This window comes from Aphelocoma coerulescens, chromosome 1A (genome assembly GCF_041296385.1).
Source record: "Aphelocoma coerulescens isolate FSJ_1873_10779 chromosome 1A, UR_Acoe_1.0, whole genome shotgun sequence".
NCBI lineage: Eukaryota > Metazoa > Chordata > Aves > Passeriformes > Corvidae > Aphelocoma > Aphelocoma coerulescens.
In genome coordinates, this window is record NC_091014.1 from 63448865 (window position 1) to 63469265 (window position 20401).

The 20401-nt window shown below is 49.2% G+C and overlaps 2 protein-coding genes across 2 annotated transcripts in view; one reads left to right on the forward strand and one right to left on the reverse strand.

The window, feature by feature from the left end:
• Positions 1-53: 53 nt before the first annotated feature.
• ADCK2 (aarF domain containing kinase 2) lies at positions 54-8966 on the reverse strand. The gene is made up of 8 exons (XM_069003170.1): positions 8037-8966; positions 7212-7358; positions 5577-5705; positions 4838-4933; positions 2771-3022; positions 1826-1954; positions 1659-1712; positions 54-1076 (listed from the first exon to the last, which is right to left on the reverse strand). Exons 1-8 carry the CDS (start codon positions 8964-8966, stop codon positions 933-935), a joined length of 1881 nt encoding a protein of 626 aa, XP_068859271.1. The 3' UTR covers positions 54-932.
• A 963-nt stretch (positions 8967-9929) lies between these two features.
• Positions 9930-20401, forward strand: part of DENND2A (DENN domain containing 2A) — a 58496-nt gene continuing 48024 nt past the window's right edge. Inside the window, exon 1 of the mRNA XM_069003173.1 lies at positions 9930-10032. The gene's annotated coding sequence lies outside the window, so the exon portion shown is untranslated. The remainder of the gene's footprint in view (positions 10033-20401) is intronic.

Consider the following 20401-nt stretch of genomic DNA (forward strand, 5'->3'; position numbering starts at 1 on the left):
TAACTGACTGTAAATGCCACGTATAATCCAGTTCTTCTGCTGGCTTTGATTTTAAACATTTGCAATGTGGTTTTGATCCAGTAGGAAAACGCTTGGACTGTGGTTTGAAAACGCTGGAAAAAAACCCTAAGTATCTGCATATCAGTTAAGGTTTTGAACAGAGTGAAACCAGGGGAGCACCAAGGAGGGTAGTAGAGAAAATCACACGGTGGGGGGTGGAAAAAACCTCTTAAATTTCAGAAACAGAAAAATTAAGACCAGGACAAATATTGCCAGAATTTGTTTTTTATTATGGAATTAGGTTTCTCTGCCTAGGTAGATATTTTATTATGCTGTTTATAATTCAAACTCCTATCATAGTGTACTAGAGTACAGAAGTTTGAACAAAAATTGAAATAGTCTGTTTTTGTCATCCAGAATGACTAAGAACAGACCACTACATGCAGGATGTTAGGACACTTCTACAATAAAAGTAGAAGTTAGAAGTACAAAAGACAAACAGGTTTATTGGCTTTTTTCAGCCAGAATGTGTTCCTTAGGTGGTGCTAGAACATCATTTCTCAGACCACAGTGACAGATAAGTCAGTAAATTAAATATTTAACCTGATATATTTTAAAACAGACTTGATCGATGAACATCTTTTTGAAGATGTTTTTTAAAAACTACCAGAGCACATTATCTCTTAGAACTGTGCAGTGAGTGGGAAATGTCCAGTTGTGCAAATTCTTCCTGCTTTCTGGAATAGACCTTTCATGGATCATCCCATGGCTGGTGCTTGGCTGAAATGACTGAAGGCAGCATTAGTGGAGAGCAGCCACTACACAGCATCGCCCTGGGGTACACGTGACGTCTCCCCTTCAGCTTCGCTCTGTGTCAGCTCACAGGCAGCACAGGTCATCCCCCACAGGGAGAGGGCAGCAGTGACAAGAGTCTATTTGAGGGCAGAAGCTGCAGTTTTGATGAGCAGTGGCTTAGCTGCTTCCAGGATGTCCAGTTCAGGGTCCAGTGAACGTCCTAGTCCTTCCAGAACCATGATGGCAAAGATGATGGAAGCAAAATTGCTCTCGAGCTTCACCTAGAACCACAATAGACTGAATGGACTCAATGGACCTTCTTTTCTTCTGTACCCCTTCAACCAAGGTACCAGCTCTGCCTAAGCTGAGAGGGAAGGGAAGAGGCTGGGGAGAGCATTTGCACACCTGAAACTATAATGTAACTCCACCAGTTGGACTCTGCAGCCCTGTGGCTGACAACCTTCTCACCTCTAGGTCTCTTGATTTCCAAAGTTGTTTGCAACTGTGGAAACTTGTCCCCCAAGTAATCAGTTTTAAGGAGGTATCTATAGTCTAAGGGACTATAAAAAAGATAGGAAAAACTACGTGTTACAAAAATACTCCTTTTGGTAAACAATATCAACCATTAAATGAAGTATTGAGACAAAAAAAAAAAAACCAACAAAACAGAAATTTGGCTTGGCAGAATGTGTATAAGACCTGAGAAACACCATGCCTGCAACACCTGGATGCACTCCTGCAGTTCCTCTCCTAGCAGTTTGTTTCAGAAGTCAGTCCCCCTCGTTAGCCTGTCATGTTCCCAGCAGTTCTCCCTCCTGAGATGAACTTGCAGCTATTAAAGGCAGACAGTGACAGGAGCTCACCTTATGGGTCATCAATAGTTTGAAGACACTTGAGAGGAGATTTCCCACCTGAAGCTGGAATACACAAGGAGAATTCAACGGCTGATCAAAAAACCCTTTTGTTTCAGTTTTCAGTGCCACGTTGCACTGAATTGCAGGTAGGTGAGGATGTGACATTGTGCACTTGCCTTTCCCAAGGCAATGGTGTTCCCCCGGAACTTGGTCACAAGTTCTGCCATCTCAGCCTTGAACTGCTCGATGTCCTGGCACTGGTTGGCACGGGCGTGGTGGAGGATCAGCTCTGCCACCCTCTCCCCCTGAGAAACAAGTTGAAAAGCACAATCAGAACTTGCTCACTGGTGACTTGCAATCAGATGCTTGCAGTTCTTGCTTTTAGTAGCTGAGAAGTGCCTCTGGCAGCACAGCATGGGCCTGGATACAGGGTTTAGCATGGACTCCTTGGCATGCTTCAGCAGACCAAGACAAAATGTGTCCCTCTTGAGGTCTGTTAGTGAGCCCCTCACCCTGCAGCTGAGAGACAGCAACAGGCAAGTAGGAGCACAATGCTTGTTCTCAGAATGAGCAGGAGACACCAGCACTGGGTTCTCTAGTCCATCTGATAGTGTGTTTCAAGTGGGCAGGAGGATAAAGCAGTTCCCCTTACATGGAGGAACCTAGCAGAGGTCAGACCCCCCCTACACACACACCTGTTTTGCTTCCTCTCCTCTACAGATACTGACACAATGGAGGAGGGCATTATGGGCCTTCCAGCAGCAAGGCTGCAGAGGGGAACACGTGTGGCAGATCAAGATATTACCCCACTCCCTCCTCTTCTCTAGCAAAACCCGACAGATTCTGCAACAGTGGCTCCCAGGCACTCATAACTTGCAGCAGAAGCACTGCTAACCAGGAAGTGCCAGCCAATGCTTCCCATTTAGCACCTTCTAGTTCCTGGGGCCCTGAAATTGCTCTACTCTGGTGGCCTCCCTGCTGTAGCTGAACATCTTATCCCTCTGTTTGGGAATAAGATGCTAGCAAGCCTTCTTGCCCCTCTTAGCACTTGAAGGGGAAATGGAGAGAAAACTCTCACTCTGGCTGTCAGATTTCCCAGCCCCATGCCCGAGGGGCCTCACCTGGCCCTGGACCACGGCTGTGAACACGGCACGGAAGTTCTGCATGTCGGCGCTCTGCAGCTCGGCCACGATCCCAGCATCCAGCAGCACCAGGCGCAGCTGCCGCGGGGGCGGCCGCACTTCCAGCACCAGGGTGTCACACAGGTCCACCACGGCCACCTGCTCTGGGCGGGGGCTGCCCGGCCGGGCCGTGCCTTGAACCAGGATGTTCCCAGGGTGCAGGTCAGCATGGACAAAGTTGTCAACAAAGATCTGGAGGACAGGTAAGTCTGAGAGCAGCTCGTTCCAAGCAAACCTGCCCATACCAAAGCCCCCAGGCAAACGGCAGAGACTTGTTTGTGGTCTGTTCTCTGTCATTACCAATGATGGGGCATCACCCTTGGCAGCACCACAGCAGGTGGATTCTGCTGGAGGCCAGCTCTGGTGACAGGGCTGGTACTCGGGGAGTCAGCAGAGCTGCGTGAAGCAATCCAGTGTGTTTGCTAGAGGTCAGTAGGACAGCCAGGACTCCCAGCAGGGAATGACACTGCCCTTTGGCAATTAGCCCTAAATTAGGGTACACTGGTGGGCCTTAGCAAAGAGTAATGCAGTAAGAATAGGCCATTTGCCATTCAGTGGCAAAGGTTATAGTGAATGGTTAAGTTTGCCCAGTGCAGGACACCAACCTACATTACAACTGTATTGAAAAGTAAGGAAAACAAGAGAAGAGGAAATAAATCTATGTAGCTCTCCTCTGACTCTGTTAGCACTTGGCACCAAAAAGGAGTGGCAAGAGGACAAGAACAAAACAGTACTTCCCCCCCCAACCCTCCTGGCAACCTGGGACTGCAGGACTTCTTGCCCCAAGGAGTTTCTTTGTATTTCATTGATTTCTCCTATGAATTTGTTCAACTGCCATGTAAAAAATTAGAGCTGTGTGAAAAAAAAAAATTTTGGTGTTCTCTGAAAAGTATTACTTCTGCTAATTTTATGTCCTCCTCATGGAGAAACTGTACACAATAGATCCATATTCATTCTCGTGCACTCATGACTATAATCTCTGTCATAAGCTACTCATCTTTCTGCTTTCCAGAGTTAAGAGTCCAAATTATTTCACCATTCTGGTATGGAAGCCATTCCACATGAGTAATCATCCTATCTGCCTTCCTCTGCACCTCTTCTAGTTCTACTACAGCCCTTGAAATGGAGGGTCCTGGACAGCGAGGGACTAGAACTGCAGAGTACTCAAGAAGAAGTATTTGTTTTACTTCCAGACATAATGTCATTTCTTTGTTCTTTAATTCTTTCCTACTCCTAAAATTTGAAACCAATCTTAGCATAAAACTATTCTAGTCCCAGCATTGCTTTTCTGAGTGGTAAAAGCTATTTCAGAACCTGTCATACTACATGGAGCCAGAACTGGAGGCTCACTGCTGCCCTAGCACAATGCTGCAGTTAGCAGCAGCATTTCATCTGACACACACTGCCCACTCACTCGGTATTGTCAGGAGCTTTTGCAACTCTTCCCTGCTGGTTCTCCTGGCTCCTCACAAGAGACTTGCACCACACTCTTAACACTCCTTTCTAGATCATTTGGGATTATTTCAGATACAGAGGAACTAGATAGCCAGAAGCTGAATCAGCCAGGTTTGTTTTCTTTACTCCAGAATTAGTTATCCCTTACAAAAATGCAGTTTTAGAGGAGTTGATAAATGAAGAAACCAGCTCACTGATTTCCCTCTGAGTCACATCCACGATCTCTGCAGAGCACGTGACATTTGCTAATAATGTTGCACTTTATTAGTGCAAGGTACTTGGGCAATATGTGAATATTCATTGAATGGATTCGTGGGTGTCCTAAGCAAAGGCTGATCAAGGTGCACAGGTCAGTCCTACTGTGTGCAGGCAGACAGTAGTGACAGAGCCCTGTGTCAGAGCCTGAGCAGGGGTGTATCCAGCACAAGCTTTACACAGACCAGGTACAGGTAGGAAGCAAACGGGTTCTCTCTTCAGCCCCATTGTCTTATCCAAACTGAATAGCTTCTGCAGGAAAACAACCTTCACTTGCAGCCCCAGCCAAGTGCCTACCATCTTTAGCAGCATGTCCATGCCCATCTTGGCCAGTCTCTGCCGCAGCTCTGTGCCAATCTCCACGTGCAGGTAGCGCGAAATGGGCTCACTCTCCTGAAACAGAGACAGAGCTGGGGTCAAACACCCCCTGCATCCCACCTTCAAACACACCTTTACCTGGGTGCCAAGAGTTCAGGGAACGGGATAACAGTACCCTACAAAGGACTGGCCAGCGAGAGGCTGTACCTAGTGTGATGGAGAATGTGAGAGAACCAAGGGTTTGTTCCTTGGAAAGACAGACAATATTCCAGGGCCAGAAACACCCTTGTCAGGATGACATGCAGGAAAACTAAGCCTGAGAGTAGCTTTGGTCTGTGACTCAAACCCACAAGGGAAGTGAGGCAAGAATCACAAAGTGTCAGATTGCTGAGCTCCTTGCTTTGACCCACCACAGAGGAGAGGTGAAGCGTGGTGTTGGTTTGCAAAGTACAGGCAAGGTGGCTGGACACACTGATGGTCTGCTTGGCTTCAGGCCAAGTGTTCACTTCTATATGGAATTGTCTGCTACCTGTCTTCCGGGATCCACTGCTTGCAAACAAAAAGAGCGGAATAGACACTAAGGACATAAATCTCCTTAAGAAGATAAAAAAGCATCCTTCTGCCTCCAATCCCTCCTTCTCAAAAAACCACTTCCTTGCCATGCTTTCCTTGGGGCCTTCTCACTCCAACCATTGCTCCCAGACCCTGCAATTCTTACCTCAAATGTTTCCACTAGAACATCTGCCGTTACCAAGGGCCAAAGGGGAGTTGGAAACTTCACAAAATCGACATCTAGGAAATTTTGTCGGAAGCGCTCCAGATTTCTGGCTTCGTAGCGTAAGTCAATCTCAAGGGAGAAATAGAAAAGCAGGTTGGAAATTAGATCAACTAGGATCTTCAGGATCCTGTGTGAGGTGCAATACTCAATACCAACAGAACTAGTCAGAAAGCCAGAATGGAAACAAAATAAGAGTGGTGCTTCTTACAAGCTTATAGCTTCCCTGATGGAAGAGGAGCAGACTGGGTAATGGATGCTCCACAACCCAACACCTTTGAAATAGGGGGGCCTTACTAGAGGCATGGTGTCTCAAAATAGACCAGGAACACATTATATTCAAGGATACAACAAGATCCTGAACTGAATCCTATCCTGAACTGAAGCCTGCTGTCGAAATAGCTGGGCAGGTAGACAAAGAAACTGCAGCCCCAGCCTCACTTGACAGAGAGGCAGCCATAGAAGGAAGAAATTTAATGTAACACGTACAAAATAATCCACTATGCCAAGTCCAGGCCCTGGTTCTTCAGCGATTCAGTGTCTTGACACAAGGGCATCTCTCCTACTGTCGGCTGCTGCTCAAGGAGGAAGGATAACCTTGCCTCACCTCCCTTGTCTGGCACTGGGGGATATCCCAGGAATACTTCCTGTTCACTCAAAGCAAAAAAGCTACAATGTTCTTCTAATCCTCAGTGTTCTGCACATCCACCCAAGCTCTGCCGAACTGGTACAAATGACCTCAAGTCACATCTGACCCCAATCAACAGTTCCCATCATGGATTTACTGTGTAGAGGTTTTGCAATTGTAGAAAATAATTAAGACTTCCAAAAGCTTGTTACAGACTTCAGACTCTGCAATCTAGACACAAAAATGAAATTAGCAGATAATGGCTCATTTTATAGAAATGCAAGCCTAATTAAGCCTGCAGTAAGATCTTTGTCAGTTTGATAGCCGCAATGTCTCACGACTGTGTCTTTTTAGAAGACATTAGCAAATCAGGATGTTTTCAGATCTGTTTGCAAAATTTTAATGACAGTGGGAGTCTGATAATACAAAATAGAATGTGTTATTAACTTATGTAAAAACATAGTATTTATGCCTCTATAGATATGTATCAGTGCTAACAAACATGACTAGTGAGTACAGATTGCAAACATATATGTAGAATTATAGAAAAAAATCCACATGCCTGACCACTTGCTTGGACAGATTATTTTCCTAAGGACATGTGCTCACCTTTCACAATGCTGCAAGAAGGACTGTGTCTATGGCTAGCTAGCTGTTCAGGCTGTCCACTAGAAAACACATTCAAAGTCTAAAAATTATTTTCAAAGTCTAAAAAATATTTTTAGATCTAATAAAAACTGCTTTTTCATTGCTTTTCTACTTTGTGAGCATATGAGCTTTCTTAGAGTAACGTTATGTGATTTGATTAGACTAAAGAACATAAGTAAAGAGCAAGCCAGCCTTCATCTAACCATTTAAAATGTAGTGGTGTGAACGGAGTTAGAGCCAGCCAGTAGCAAGACAAAGGGCAGCTTTGTTTCAGTAGCTGGGGACCATGGCATGGCACATACCTGCTGCATCATAAGCTTCTCAAACTCCTCCACAATCTCTGTCAAACTGAGCCACTTGAACCCAGGGAGAAGTCCAATGATGCGGCTGCCCATCTTCATGAGAAGCAGATCCATCTGCACTTGGTGGACCAGCCCAGGGTGCAGGACCTGCACAAGAATGAGCAGTGGCAACATTAACCCCCCAGATGCTCCATGCAATGAGCTCAAGTGATACATTTCGAATACACAGAACCCAAGTTATTAGACTGGGAGCCAACCAGCTTCCTCGGCTAGTCCTCAGAAGAATTCATATTTTGCCATTGATTAGGTTGTAGGGAAACATTTTATCATTGTCAAATGCTGTGTATCTGTGGTGGAGACTACAGTCTCACCCAAAGACATTTTCCACCACTTTCAGTCTCTTGCCCTGTCCCTGACTAGTATTTGAAGCTGCTCAAATACAAGGTTTCTTTAAATAAACTTTGTATTGAAAGCACTTACATGTTCCAGGTTTCTTCATGTGAGCAGAGAAGGGGGATCAGTCTCTGGAAGGTGCAAGCAACCTTAATATTAATTCTTTTAATGTAAATTGGGCCCTTGTAGGCATTCCTACTACCCACATGCCACATCAAATCTTGAGCTCTCCATTTGGGAAGAGCAGGGGCCACTGCAAGTGTGGATTGTGGCTGGCTGGAACAAAAGCCCTGAGAAAGGACACCAAGACAGCATCCCTTCTTGTTCTACCTGGCCCTAGCCAGCTACTCCTCTCCATGGGAATTAAAATCTGACGGACCTCAACCAGCACACTCCCTTTCATTATACCTACCATTCAGGTACATGACTTACTTTAATGGCTACGGGCATGAGATGTCTGGCTGATGAAGGATTTGCATTCAGGAGTGGCTTGGCCATCTGCTCCATAAGGGACATCCTACTCACAGGACTTCCCTGGGAGTAGTCTGCAGAACTCAGTTCCTCCCTGCTCCTCTCATCCCGTATCTCCTTGCTCTTCCTCTTTCTCAGCCACCCGAGGAGGCCTCTTAAGCCTGACACTTCCCACGCTTCAGAGGCGGACCTGAACTCCGAGTGTTGCTCCAGCTCCTTGGCCCGGGAGCCGGCAATAGCAGCGAGGTCAGCATAGGCTTTATACACCTGGGCAACGCAGCCCGAGCCGACCGGCTCCCGGCTCTGGAACTTGAGGATGCCCATCCAGTCCTCACCGAAGGCCTTCCTCAAGAGCTCGTCGGTGTGGCCCCATGGGTGCGGGCTCACCTCGACGTGCAGCTTGGAAAACTCGTCACAGAAGGCCTCGGAGAAGAGGTCCCTGCGGGTGCTAGCCCACTGGCCCAGCTTGACACACGTGGGGCCGGCAGCCTCGGCCGCCCGGCGCAGCAGCCGCAGCCATCGGGCGCCCATGCCGGGCCACAGGCGGCTCAGCGGGTAGAGCAGCAGCAGCGGCCCGAAGCGCAGCAGGAGCCCGCAGGCGCGGACACCGAGCCGCAGCACCAGCCCCAAGCGCCGCAGCAGCCCCCGGGGCGGCCGCTCCGCGCCGCGCTCCGCCGCCCACGCCGGGCCGCGCTGCCCCGGCCTCTCCTTCCAGCCGGTCCCAGCGGGTACGGCCGCGGGCACGGCAAAGGCCAGGGCGCCCCAGCGCCCGGCGCGCAGCCCGGAGCGCCCCGCTCCCGCCCGCCCGGGCAGCGCCGGCCTGATCCTGGCCGCGGCGGCGCGCGCGAGGAGCGGGAGCGGGAGCAGCCGCGCGGCGCCGCCGGCCACCATGGCGCGCGCTCCCGCCACCACCGCGCGCGCACCCACGGCCCGCGCCAGCCCCGCCGCGAGCAGGGGGCGGGAGGGCGGCGCTCCCAGCCAATCAGCGCCCCAGAGCGCGGCGGCGCCCCGCCCCTTAAAGGGCCAGCAGCGGGAGCCTGGCGGGAGCTCACGCGCGGGCACGCGGGCGGCACCCGAGTGCCGCGAGGGAGGCGCGTCCCCGAGCTGTCCCCTCCGCACCGGGAGCGTCCCCTCGGGATCGGGCTGTACGGGACGGTGACAGGCGGGAAGGGGCTGCGCTTGGGCCGGGGCCTTCACACCTCCGTCTGCTTTGAATCATCGAAACACTGAATATGCTGAGCTGGACGGGACCCATCGGGATCATGGAGTGCGACCGCCGGCCCTGCACAGGACACCCCAGGAATGACACCGTGTACCTGAGAGCGTTGTCCAAACGCTTCTTGAGCCCTGTCGGGCTTGCTGCTGTGATCACTGCCCTGGGGAGCCTGTTCCAGTGCCCAAACACCCTCTGGGTGAAAAACCTTTCCCTAACACCCAGCCTCATGTCAGCTGATAGAAATCGTGTCGTAGGTGTGAGGCATTCGTGGCCAGGTGCTCCCGCGCGATGAGTCTGTCACCCGATCAGCCTCGGGAAGCCGTGGCAGTGACAGGTGCTGGGTTGATAGCAAGTCAGGACTTTCTACGTTTCCTCGGAAATCTTTCAGTTTGCAACCAGACCGGCGGGTTTTCACTCAGCTCCGGTTTGTCCCGCTGGCCTCGACACCGGCAGCCCCCATCGTCTCCCTCGGGCATCCCCCTTCATCCCGGGTGGGCAGCACAGGACGCTCCATGCCCGGAGCGGGGGGCGGGCGCGGCTGCCTCGGCGGCGGGACGGGGCGGGGCGGGGCGGGGCGGTGCTCCCGCCGGAGGGCGGCCGGGGCCGGGGCCGGGGCCGGTGGCGGCGGGGGGCGGGCGGGGAGCCCCCAGCCGCGGGTCCGCAGCCGCCAGCCCGGCGCCGGGCGCCGCCGCCGTCATGCCGGGACACGGCCCCCCCGCTCCGCCGCCGCCGCCGAGGAAGGTAGGGGGGCTCCGTTAACGCGGGAGAGCGGGCAGAGGTGCCGCTCCAAAAAAATCTCTAATTCCGTCTTCCCTGCCGCCCCACAACTTGCTTTTCTTCACCCCTGTGCTGCGTTCGGCTGCAGAGAGGGAAAGCGGAGGCCGCGAGCCGAATTCCCCCCGCGCTCCCGGGCACCGCCGCTTTCCCGCCGGGACGGGGAGGCTGCTGCTCCCGCCGGGCGCGGGAGGGCCGGGCCCGCTGCCCCAGCGGGTCTCGGCCGGGGGAAGAGGGGCCGAGGGGACGTGGGGAGCTGCTGAAAAGCCGACCCGAGCGGGTCGGGAGCTGTGGGGCGGAGGAGCAGCGGCAGCCCCGCCACCCAGCACGGGGCCCCTGGGTGAACTCAGCCCTGCCTCGGTCTCCAGCACAAAACAGAGGAGGAAACGCTAAACGCATTCTTTGGGGGAAGCCCGGGCCCTGCTGGAGTTCTCGGTTAGGCAAAAACCTGAATCCCCCTACGATATTAGCCCTGCAGTTCTCTGTCCCTGCTCTGGACAGCCTGCTTTCCTCTTGCTTTGCCCTCGGCTGGAAGAAGCGCCTGCAGTTGTGTGCAGCCTGCGGCTTAACAGGGTGGCATTTCTGACTCCCGCTGGGGATCGATGGCAGTATTCACCTGTCCTGGGGAGAAAACCGCTCGCTTGCCTTCTCGCTCTTGTACGCAGCAATGATGAGTGCTAATGGGTTAGGCACGGAGTTGGTGGAGGGGAATGTTGTTTGGGAAGGGAACAAGGAAGAAGTTAGAGCTGGCTGCTGCTGTGGTCCCAAGGTGTCAACTTCAAACTGGGGGGTAAAACCATGCCAGGTGTATTTGGAATGCTTTCAGAGGTTTTGGCTTTATGAGTGTCCAAGAAGCATGGCTCTTGATGGTCAGGGCTGGAAAAGTGATGGTCATGCTGGAGTGAGACTTTCTGACTGCTTGGGTCTGCACTGGAGCCTCCTCACAGGAGCAGGAACTAAGTGCTAAACATGGGCCCTTAATCCTGCTCTTTACAAGAACACAGCTTGTTTCCAAGACAGGTCAGCAAACTGTTCCTGACCCTGAGGTACTCCCAGGCACCTTTGCTCTTGCCATTTAAGTAGTTGTTTAAGTTTGTTGCTTTTGGAGAAGAGCATCTCCAGCCTGGAACTCAGCTGGGAGGATATAGAGATGACCAAAGGGATTTCCATGGGGCTTTTATTTGCTACAATGAGGGGAGTTGCTGGTGTTGGTGGTGGATTAAAAAGCTGTTTTCTGTGTTGGCTGCCACCTTACTGACCGCTGGTTCTTGGTGTGTGGTAGTGAGGTCCAGTAATGTGTACTGGCTCTGTTTTCTGATCCACCGAAAACGGAGTTGTTACTGCATCCTGGCAGAGGAAAGGAATGCATTTCCTCCACCCTTGTGTTGTGTTCTGAATTGTTGTCATTGGGGTAGTGTTTGTGGGGTTTGGTGCTTGTTTGGTTTGAGGGATTTTGTTTGGTTGTTTAGGTTTTTTAAATAATCCAGACAGTGTTTCAGCCTGTGAAAATGGATAACTACTATGTTGGGTCAGGCTTGGAAGCAACTGAAAATGCTAAGTATGGAAATGAGAGGAAAGCCACAGGACTTCCCAGGGTAATAAGGCGCCTTTTTGAGAAACGGAAGAGAAAACAAAGGGCGCTGGAGTGGCCGAGGATGTAAAATGCAGACCAAAGATTTATGGCTCTGCTGGGACCACTCTCTGCCTGCGTGGGTGAGAAGGTTGTGCGCTGAAGCCTGGGTTGGCCCTCGGCACATCCACGTCCTAGCAGTCCACACAGAAGACACTCCCTGTCCATCAGCTCAGATCCAAAGTGCGATATTCGTTGTAGACCAGAAGTGAATGTGGAGTGTCCCAAAGTACTGCCCCCAGCTCGCTGCCTTGGGAAATCTTTTAGGACATTTTGTCTGCAAAGACAACCTCTGTGTGTTCTTTCTGTTCTCCAGGAACAAGAGGAGCATTTAGATCCTTTGTCAGACGCTTACAATAGGCTTGTCTTTCTCTCATGCCTGGTATATTTGCATGTTAGAAATACTCATTTTGACAAGGAGATAATAAATAAAGACCATGTAAACTGTGTTTTTTAGACATGATCTTAATTCAGGAGTAGCTTTTCCAATCAGTTATTCTTAATATCAGCCATAACAACTAATTCATATGGACAGGACTTAAAATCTCTATTTTGCTGGGCACTCTGAGGGCACAGAAGCAAGCTCAATCCTTCCCCAAGTTTAAGATATTTGCCAATGAAATCATCACACAACAGAGCCAGTCTCTTAAACATGGAGAGGTGCTGGGCATTTCAATAGTGTCTGATAAGTGTCATGTTCTTTTGGATCCCCCTGACTGCATTACTCAAAGCAGCTGGTTCTCCCTTCCTTTTGTAGCACCTGACATTTATTTCCTGGCTGGAACTGTGTGGAAGCTGCTCCTTCCTAAGTGGAGGCCAGACCAAGGGGAGGAAAGGCTCTGTAGTGCACCATTAAGCCCACGAGAGTGGAGAAGAACCTCTCTTAAACTCTTGTTGAAACTGGTTAATTGTGATGATCTTAGGCCTCCAGAACTGGGGTATAAGCTCTTTAGGGAAGCATTTTTTAGCTGAAGGATTTAAGTACTAGTGGCTGATATGTCTGTTGGCAGGATCCCAAGAGCTGGCTGGAAGAGGCCTCTACTATGAAAGAAATGCTGAAATAGGACTTTTAACACACTTGCATAGCAGTTCCTTACGGGCTGAGGAGACTCTCTGCAGGGAAGAAGGGAGTGGGATGTAGCTGGAAAGAAATTTCTTGTTTCATTCAAGTCCTGACAATAAATGAGTGATCCTGGCTTTGCTTAGATACAGCTCAACTAACATTGTATCTGAGGTATCTGTAAGCACCCTTTTACCGCACAAGGCAGGAGAAGAGACAATGTTTTCTTGACTGTAGCTCTGAAGTGCAATGGAGAGGGCAATAACATCTTGTTCTTGCTTATGGGATTTTTTGTTCTGGTTTGCACCCTGGAGATGCTTTATCAGCTATTGGGAACTGAAGCAGAGGCTGAAGTGTGAGGATATGCATGGCATCTGGGGGTGGCTTCATCCCAGGTTTTAGTGAAGATGACTGTATGGCTGAACCCCTGGCTGTGTGAAGGCTGTGCTTTTGAAACGTAGCTTCTGCAGGGGCCTTGGGTGACCTTGAAGTTGAGTGCCTAAGACAAGCTGGAGTCCCTGGAGCATCTGACCTCTACAGCCTGGGATTTCAGCTGAGGCCTGTGTCCTTCGGTGGAAGCCTAGCACAGAGTGCGTTGAGGATCAGTGCAAGGTCTCTGTTAATAAAGCACTAAAAGGCATCATCACTGTCTTACATCAATAAATACTTAAGGTCCTATAGGCTGCTCCTATTCAAGATCTCTCCCAGCCTTTACATGGTTCACCACTCATTTGGACCAAGGTACCTTGTGTCTCTGGACATGGCACTGATGAGGTGAAAGTCATAATTCCCCTGGCCTTTCCTGATCAAAGCAGTGATTATTTACCAGTTAATGTCATTCAGTGAGCTGGGAGCTCAGTGGGAACTCATGGCAGCAAGACACCTTTGGGGTTTTGCCATCATGATGGTCCAGTCCCTCCTGTGCTGAGACAGCTCTGAGCAGCTCGGAACCAGATCATGTGGTTCCAGCCTGTCATCCTTGCAGTTGCTCACAGAGGCTGTGCTCTTGGGATAATCCTGGCATGATGGCTGGGGTGATCCTGTGCTGAAACCCCCTAAGTTTGTAGTGCTCTGAGGTAAATACATTGCCTAAACATTTTCTGGGCAAATGTGGGGTGCTGTGTGTGTGCAACAAAAACTCCAAAAGGGGGCTCATGGGAAATCTTCATTGCAAGATGCTTGAAACACTGGTACTCCTTTCTTTAATGCAGATAACATGTATTAAGAACATAATTTCTCTCTTTTCTGAAAATAGTACTGTCCCATGGTAAAGCTGATGGAAGTCAAGCATAGTTGGAAGGGCAGAGGCTTGAAAGAATCATGTCCTGCTGGAATGAATGCTGTGAGTGCTGGTATAATCTTCATTCATTGCTTCAGTGCTTTTTCCCCTCCCCAGGTTAGGGAAACCAGCTGCAGCTGGCATATTGTTATTTTCAAGGATTTAGAAAGCAGATGCAAGAGTTAGTAGTGATTAAAGGTCAGTTTTTACTGATTAAACTTGTTAGGAGCCAGTATATCTCTGAGGCCTTCTTGTGTGCTTTAGGCAAGATGGTCATCCCAGTGCTGGGGCACTGCCAGTCAGGTTTGCTTGGGATCTCCTGGTTTTCTTGTTTTTAATAACTGGTACAAACAAGAATTTGTCTTGACTGTTACCTGCATGCGCTGTTATACATGACCTTTGCTGAATGTGAGATGCTTCTGTGTCTGCCATCTAACAAGCAACTCCTTGGTTGGGAGCAAGAGGGCTGGGAAGGGAGGTGTTTGCACTGCAGCTGAGCTGCTGTGTCCAGCCCGGGCAGGAGTTGCTTGTCCTCAGTCCCCCTGCTCTGCAGGCAGAGCTCTGGCTCAGCCCTGTGCTCCTGGGCTGGGAACTGGCAGTGTTTACGTGATGAAACGGAGCAGAAGATGGCTTTTCCTGAGCTCTGCCTTTGCCCATACATGCACTGGCCCAGAGCCAGGATGGAAACTCTGTCCTCATGAGCAGAGAGAGGGAGATGGGAGGAGCGAGAGATGAAGAGGGGCCCAGAAGCAGAGGGAGTTAAAATAAAAACACCAACTCACAGAGAGCAAAGCCTGTAACAGATGGGCCTGGCCATGCCCTGGGCTCTTCATGCAGTTGGCTCCACGTGCAGTGCTGACAAGATCTCATCTCGGAGTGTGGGTCAGGGGCCCGGACCATTTTGAGATGTGTGATGGAAGATCAGAGTAAAAGGCAAAAGGAAGGAAGCTAGACAGGTAAGCCAGCTGTAGTTCAGCCTGCTCTTTGGTGTCTGGACTCTGGGACTTGCTGCTACTGGTGCTGTGCCACTAAGAAGGCAGGTGCTGCCATGTGAGCCACTGTAGGAGCACTGCTTGGTTTTCAAGTATGGCATCCTTTAACTGTGGCTGCTCTTGCCTCCTCTGTAACACAGCATTGCTGATGCTGGTGGAGGTTTGCTCCACTGCTCTCATTCCCTCTAGAATACGTACAGCAGAGAGCCATTGATCTGAATGGAGCCTCGTGTAGGGATAGGTTCTGCCAGGAGGTGCCGGCAGCTGTGTTTTCCGATGCCCATCTCCTCATCAGGCATCGTGGTAAGTAATCAGATTGACTGAACAGTTCAGCATATGGGGTGCTGACCCTGCTTGGAAAGGCTTTGCCTTGGTTGGATATCTGTGCAGGAGACTGTGCCTGGCAGAAAAGCTGCTCTTGGAGAAGCAGTCAGAAATACTTTGCTCTGAGCTTGTTTGCAAATCTGGCCCAGATACTTAAAATGTCAAGAGCTGATGATGGTTAGGGGTAGCTTGAGTGTGGAAAGGTGCCACCTCACTTGGAAGTGGATGAAAGAGTTCTGGATGAGACCTTGCCAGACCTTGAGACTCCTGATCCTACAGATCCCAGAGAGTAGATGGCTCCTAACCAAGTTCAGGCACATAAGTTTTGTTACCAGTAATTTACTGGGGACTCTGGCAATCCACTGGAGAGATTGTTTCAGGGGGCGAGGACTTGCTGTTCTTTGCAACCAGAATAAATGGCTACATGCTCTGTGTTTTAATTAAATTTCCCTTTGGGAATAAAAGTGGTGAAGTGTTTCTGTGATCCTGCTACACTTAAATATTCTGTACTGTGCCCCCAGTCTGGCAAATCGTTTAAGCAGACATGTAGGTCACGGCGCATGCTTAAATCCACCCATCCGAGTGCTTTGGCTCCCAGTGCAGTTCATCATTCCTGCTCTGGGGAGTTTGGGCTGGACTTCATACAGCCTAATTGAAGATAGTGGGCTTTGAGCATAGACTTAAAATTAAGCATGTGTTTCAGTGTTCTCCTCATCAGAAGTGGTCTCTCACTCACCCACTTGTATTCTGTAGAATCATTTTATATTAGCAGTGCCCTTGAACATGGATCTTCTCTTCTTGTCCTGCAAGGCCTCTTGCCAAGTGCTTGCTGATAAGCCATGTTACTGTGAGCAGTTCAGGTGAGATGCTGTCACAGGCCTGGTATTTTGGAAGCATTGTGAATAGGCACGCATATGTGAATGATTAAATCAACTCATCAGGGTGTCATCTGGAGAGGAACAAATGCTGAGCTTGCTTTGCAGGCAGAGAGGGGGAGGATGAGATCCCCCTCTATTTTTTGCTGAAAGCTTTTCCCCTCTGCAGATGTGCAGCTGCTGTAGTTCTTTGCCAAAAGGCAGCCGTGACTTTCAGAGCTGGGGAACGTGCACACATCTGTTTGCAGAGGAGAGCAGCAAAGGGGCTCCCGTCTCCTGTCCCAGGGGATTATGTTGTCGTGATAGATAGGGCTGACTGTCATGGAGGGAAATGGCAAATTTCACAGGGCACTGAGAGGGCACTTCATAAATATGAGTTTTCTTGCCAGTGTCAGCCAAACACCACCTTTCTAAATTAAAAAGGAAAGAGCTCCCAGAGACTTTTCAGACTATTGGAGATTTCTCTAAAAACATTAAGCCCCTGCAGAAGATGTGTTTCCTACATACAAAAATACAATGTATTTCAGCTACAAAGGATGCTGTGATCCCAAAGGCTTCACAGGGGATTTTGGGTAAGACTTGAGTCTTGGGTTATCCAGAGCTCAGAGTGGCTTAGTAGCAAAGGGAAATAAATGTCCCTTACTAAAATTGAGAAGGAAGTCTCTGCACCAGCACACGGAGCACTTCAAAAATCAACATCTGGCCAAAAACAGACCCTGGAGCATCCTCCACAGTCTCCTGGTCCATGAGAGCTTTTTCCTTTAATTCAGGGATCTTGGGATTAAGTAACAGAGAATCTGGTTTTCCCTGCCTTGACATGCTAGGCTGCAGGTACAGCAATCCCTAGTCAAATTCTACAAGACAATTTCTTGCTTTAAAGAAATGTGTAAGGTATTGAGCTTTTTCCAGATGATGTCAGAAGCCCTGATCTATCTGGTTCTTGTTTCTCAGCTTTCTCAAACTCTGAGAGGCCTAAGAGGTTTCCTACAGGGAAACCAACACATGGTAACTGTTTTTGCCTCAGATTTCTGTCTCTGTCCCCTGAGATTACCGTGAGTGACTCCAAGTTGAAGTTTTGCCATGGTGTCACCTCTCACATAACAGTCCTGTACTTGTGGTGGTGAAGGATACTGACAGCTATTGCTGCTTAGTCTGTGCTAAACCTTGCCCCATCAGTATCCTCTTGTTTGCACAGTAGGAAACTTTCCTTATAGAATGATTTAGCTTACTCAAATTCAGTGGGAAACCAAGGCTTTTTCCCTGTTAAATTCATAAATTCCTCCACTAGTCAGAGACCATTTTGGGTATGTTTCAAGGAAAATTAGGATCACCTCTAAAAGGCACAAATTTCATAAAATGTTGTCAGAATTTGAAGAGGTGTTTTTTTGGTTGTTTGGGGTTTTTTTTAATAACTTATTCTGACATGTAATATATTGCTTCATGTTCCATTTGCTTAATGTTTGTTTGTATGGGGTAAAGTTATTTTTCTCATCCAAAGCAACTTGGAAACATTATCAGAAACAGAAACTTGGCATGTCAGAGCAGTGAAGGACTTCCAACTGACCAGCAACCACTGCAGGAATACAAATTCTAGCTTTTCTGTCCTTCAGACCAGTATTCCCAGATGCCTAACCCAGTCCCTCTTGCCATTCATGCTCAAGGCAGCCTTTCATTAGAATTTTATTATTATTATTACTGTTAATAGACTAGACTAGACTAGACTATTTGAGTTTGGAAGGGACCCACAGTGATCAGCGTGCCCAGCTGCCTGACCACTTCAGGCTGACCAGAAGTTAAAGCATGTTATTAAGGCACTGACCAAATGCCTTTTACACACTGACAGACACAGGACACTGACCACCTCTCTAGGAAATCTGTTCCAATGTTTGGCCACCTCTTGGTAAAGAAATGCCTCCGAATGTCCAGTCTGAACCTCCCCTGCTGCAGCTTTGAACCATTCCCATATGTACTATCCCTGGGTACCAGGGAGAAAGGCTGAGCATCTCCCTCTGCACTTCCCCTCCTCAGGAACCCGTAGAGAGCCATGAGGTGTGGTTTATTTTTACTTCAAATCAAGATCTCCTGTTTGAAAAATCAAGCCTGAGCTTGGATTACATTGAGCTAGCTTGCTTTCTTTTGCTATCCTTTTCTCTCTCTCCCCCCTCTCTGTCTTTCTCTCTCTCTTTCCCTGGAAACAGGTAATCACCAACCCATTCTTTTTTCCTGACAGACTTGAGCAGATCAGCTGTTTCACTGTCTCTGTTGCACATGTAACTTTTTTTCTTTTAACATGTAAACAATGGGAGGTTTTTTGATGTGGGAGATTTTGGTATGATTTGCCATGAAATCCTTGAATGCAGAATTAAGCAGAAGAATGTATGATGCACCTTTTCTTCAGCAGTAGTTTCACAGAGTCAGCATGGCTTGGGGATACAGTGATGAAGCACGGTGAGACGTGTGGATGAGGTCACCCAGAAGAACAAGGTGATGTCACTGTCATTGCTCCATTAACTTAAGCTGAGCAATGACCTCGAAGTGAGGTTAGCAGCCTTTTGATGCTTCGGAGGAAATTTTGTGGTATTGGTTTTTCAGTTTCATAATTGAATTTAAAGAATTGTAAATAACTATTTGGAGAAAGGTGGCAGGGTAGCCCCATCTATTTTCTTCCCTGCTTTTTTCCCCTCAATAAAATAAATAGGAAGGAGAGAAAGCCTAAATAGTGTTTCAGCTCCTTGTAAAGGGAAGGTTTAACACACACCCCCTCAATTTAGTTAAATTTTGGTAAGTAATGTCATTTCACAGTAAAGAATCTGACTCTTGTAACCTTCCTTCAGATTACCTCAAATATTTTCTTGAAAGTTTCTCTCTCTATTGGGTTTGAGGTTTTTTTGGAGCATACTGAATTTAGATCAAACTTGGCAAAAATTATTTAAGTTAGTCAGAAACCATAAGTAATTTACTCATCCAGCAACACTCAAACCTGTTTGTTGTTCATGCAAATTGAATTGCTGAGACCATGCAGCTGCATTTCAGGTATGCGAGTGCATCTTGAGCAGGTAAGTTAGTTTCTGGACCATTTCTGATCAGGTAAGAGAAACAGGCACTTTGACACTGTGGTTCAGAGTTTGTGAGATGCTACTTCAGGAAGAGAGAGTACTTTTAGACCTCTTGGGAGTATTCTTAGTTTTCTGTGTGTCTTGGTTTGAAAGACACACAGTCTGCCAAGGAAGGCAGGAGCCTCCCTTGAAATGAAAAATGTAACCCCCTTCCCTCCGAGCTATTATAATTTTGAACTTAAGGGGCTTTCAGGCAAAGATATGAGGAACAGGAATAACAGTTCTTTACTAATATATATCTATATGTGTATAACCAGTCAAACAAACAGCAATAACTCTGGCAGTACCAGCAAACAATCCCAAACCCAGTCCCGGCCTTCTCGGCTGTGGGGCCCTTTCCCCTCGGGTGCAGTTCCGCTCGCAGCCGGCAGGGGCGCTGGCGGCTCCCGGTGAGCAGGGCAGGTGCGATGGTTCCCCCGCGGCTGCAGGGGGCGCTCCGGAGCGAGCTCGGGGAGCACACGGCAATGGCGGCCTGGGATCCCGGGAAGGGATGGGACAAAGGCTTCACAAACCCCTGGGCAGCCGATCCCGGTGTCCGGCCTGACCCTTGGGAACAGCAGGCTGGAACGGCAGGCTGGAGCAGCAGGGACGAGCACAAATTCCTGGTGGCTGACGAGATGTATTGAACTCCGGAGCTGCAGTGGGAACCCCCGGAGGTCTGGGCAGGCAGGACATGCAGGGCTACAGAGCAGCGAAGGCTCGAAGCAATGGCGGGGGCAGGGAAAGGCAGGTTTGGGAATCCCGGGCTTTCTCCCAGAGGCACCCCAGCAGATGGTGAACAGTCCCTGTTCTAGTAAGGTGGAGTGTGAGGGTCCCGGTGCAACAGCCGCTGCAGCGAGCAGGCTCCGCTCACGGCGGAAGGAAGGCAAAGATGGCAGCGTCTCTCCCTCCGAACGCTGAGAGCACCAACCAGCCCGGGCTGTACCCAACCCCCAGGTGAAAGGGAGTAGCCAGATGGACCCCTCCCCCCACTCTGTGGCCAGGTCTTTTGTTTTTCTTAAGCACCCAGTAATTTTTTGCCCTGGCAACATATATGGGGAAAAGTCTTTAAGAGAAAAAA

Coding starts and splice junctions, on each gene's coding strand:
- ADCK2 (XM_069003170.1), bottom strand. CDS start 8,966: ATGGTGGCCGGCGGCGCCGCGCGGCTGCTCCCGCTCCCGCTCCTCGCG. Junction 3,023..4,837: donor TGGACATGCTGCTAAAGATG/GTAGGCACTTGG, acceptor CCTGTCCTCCAG/ATCTTTGTTGACAACTTTGT. Junction 1,077..1,658: donor AACTATTGATGACCCATAAG/GTGAGCTCCTGT, acceptor TTGTGGTTCTAG/GTGAAGCTCGAGAGCAATTT.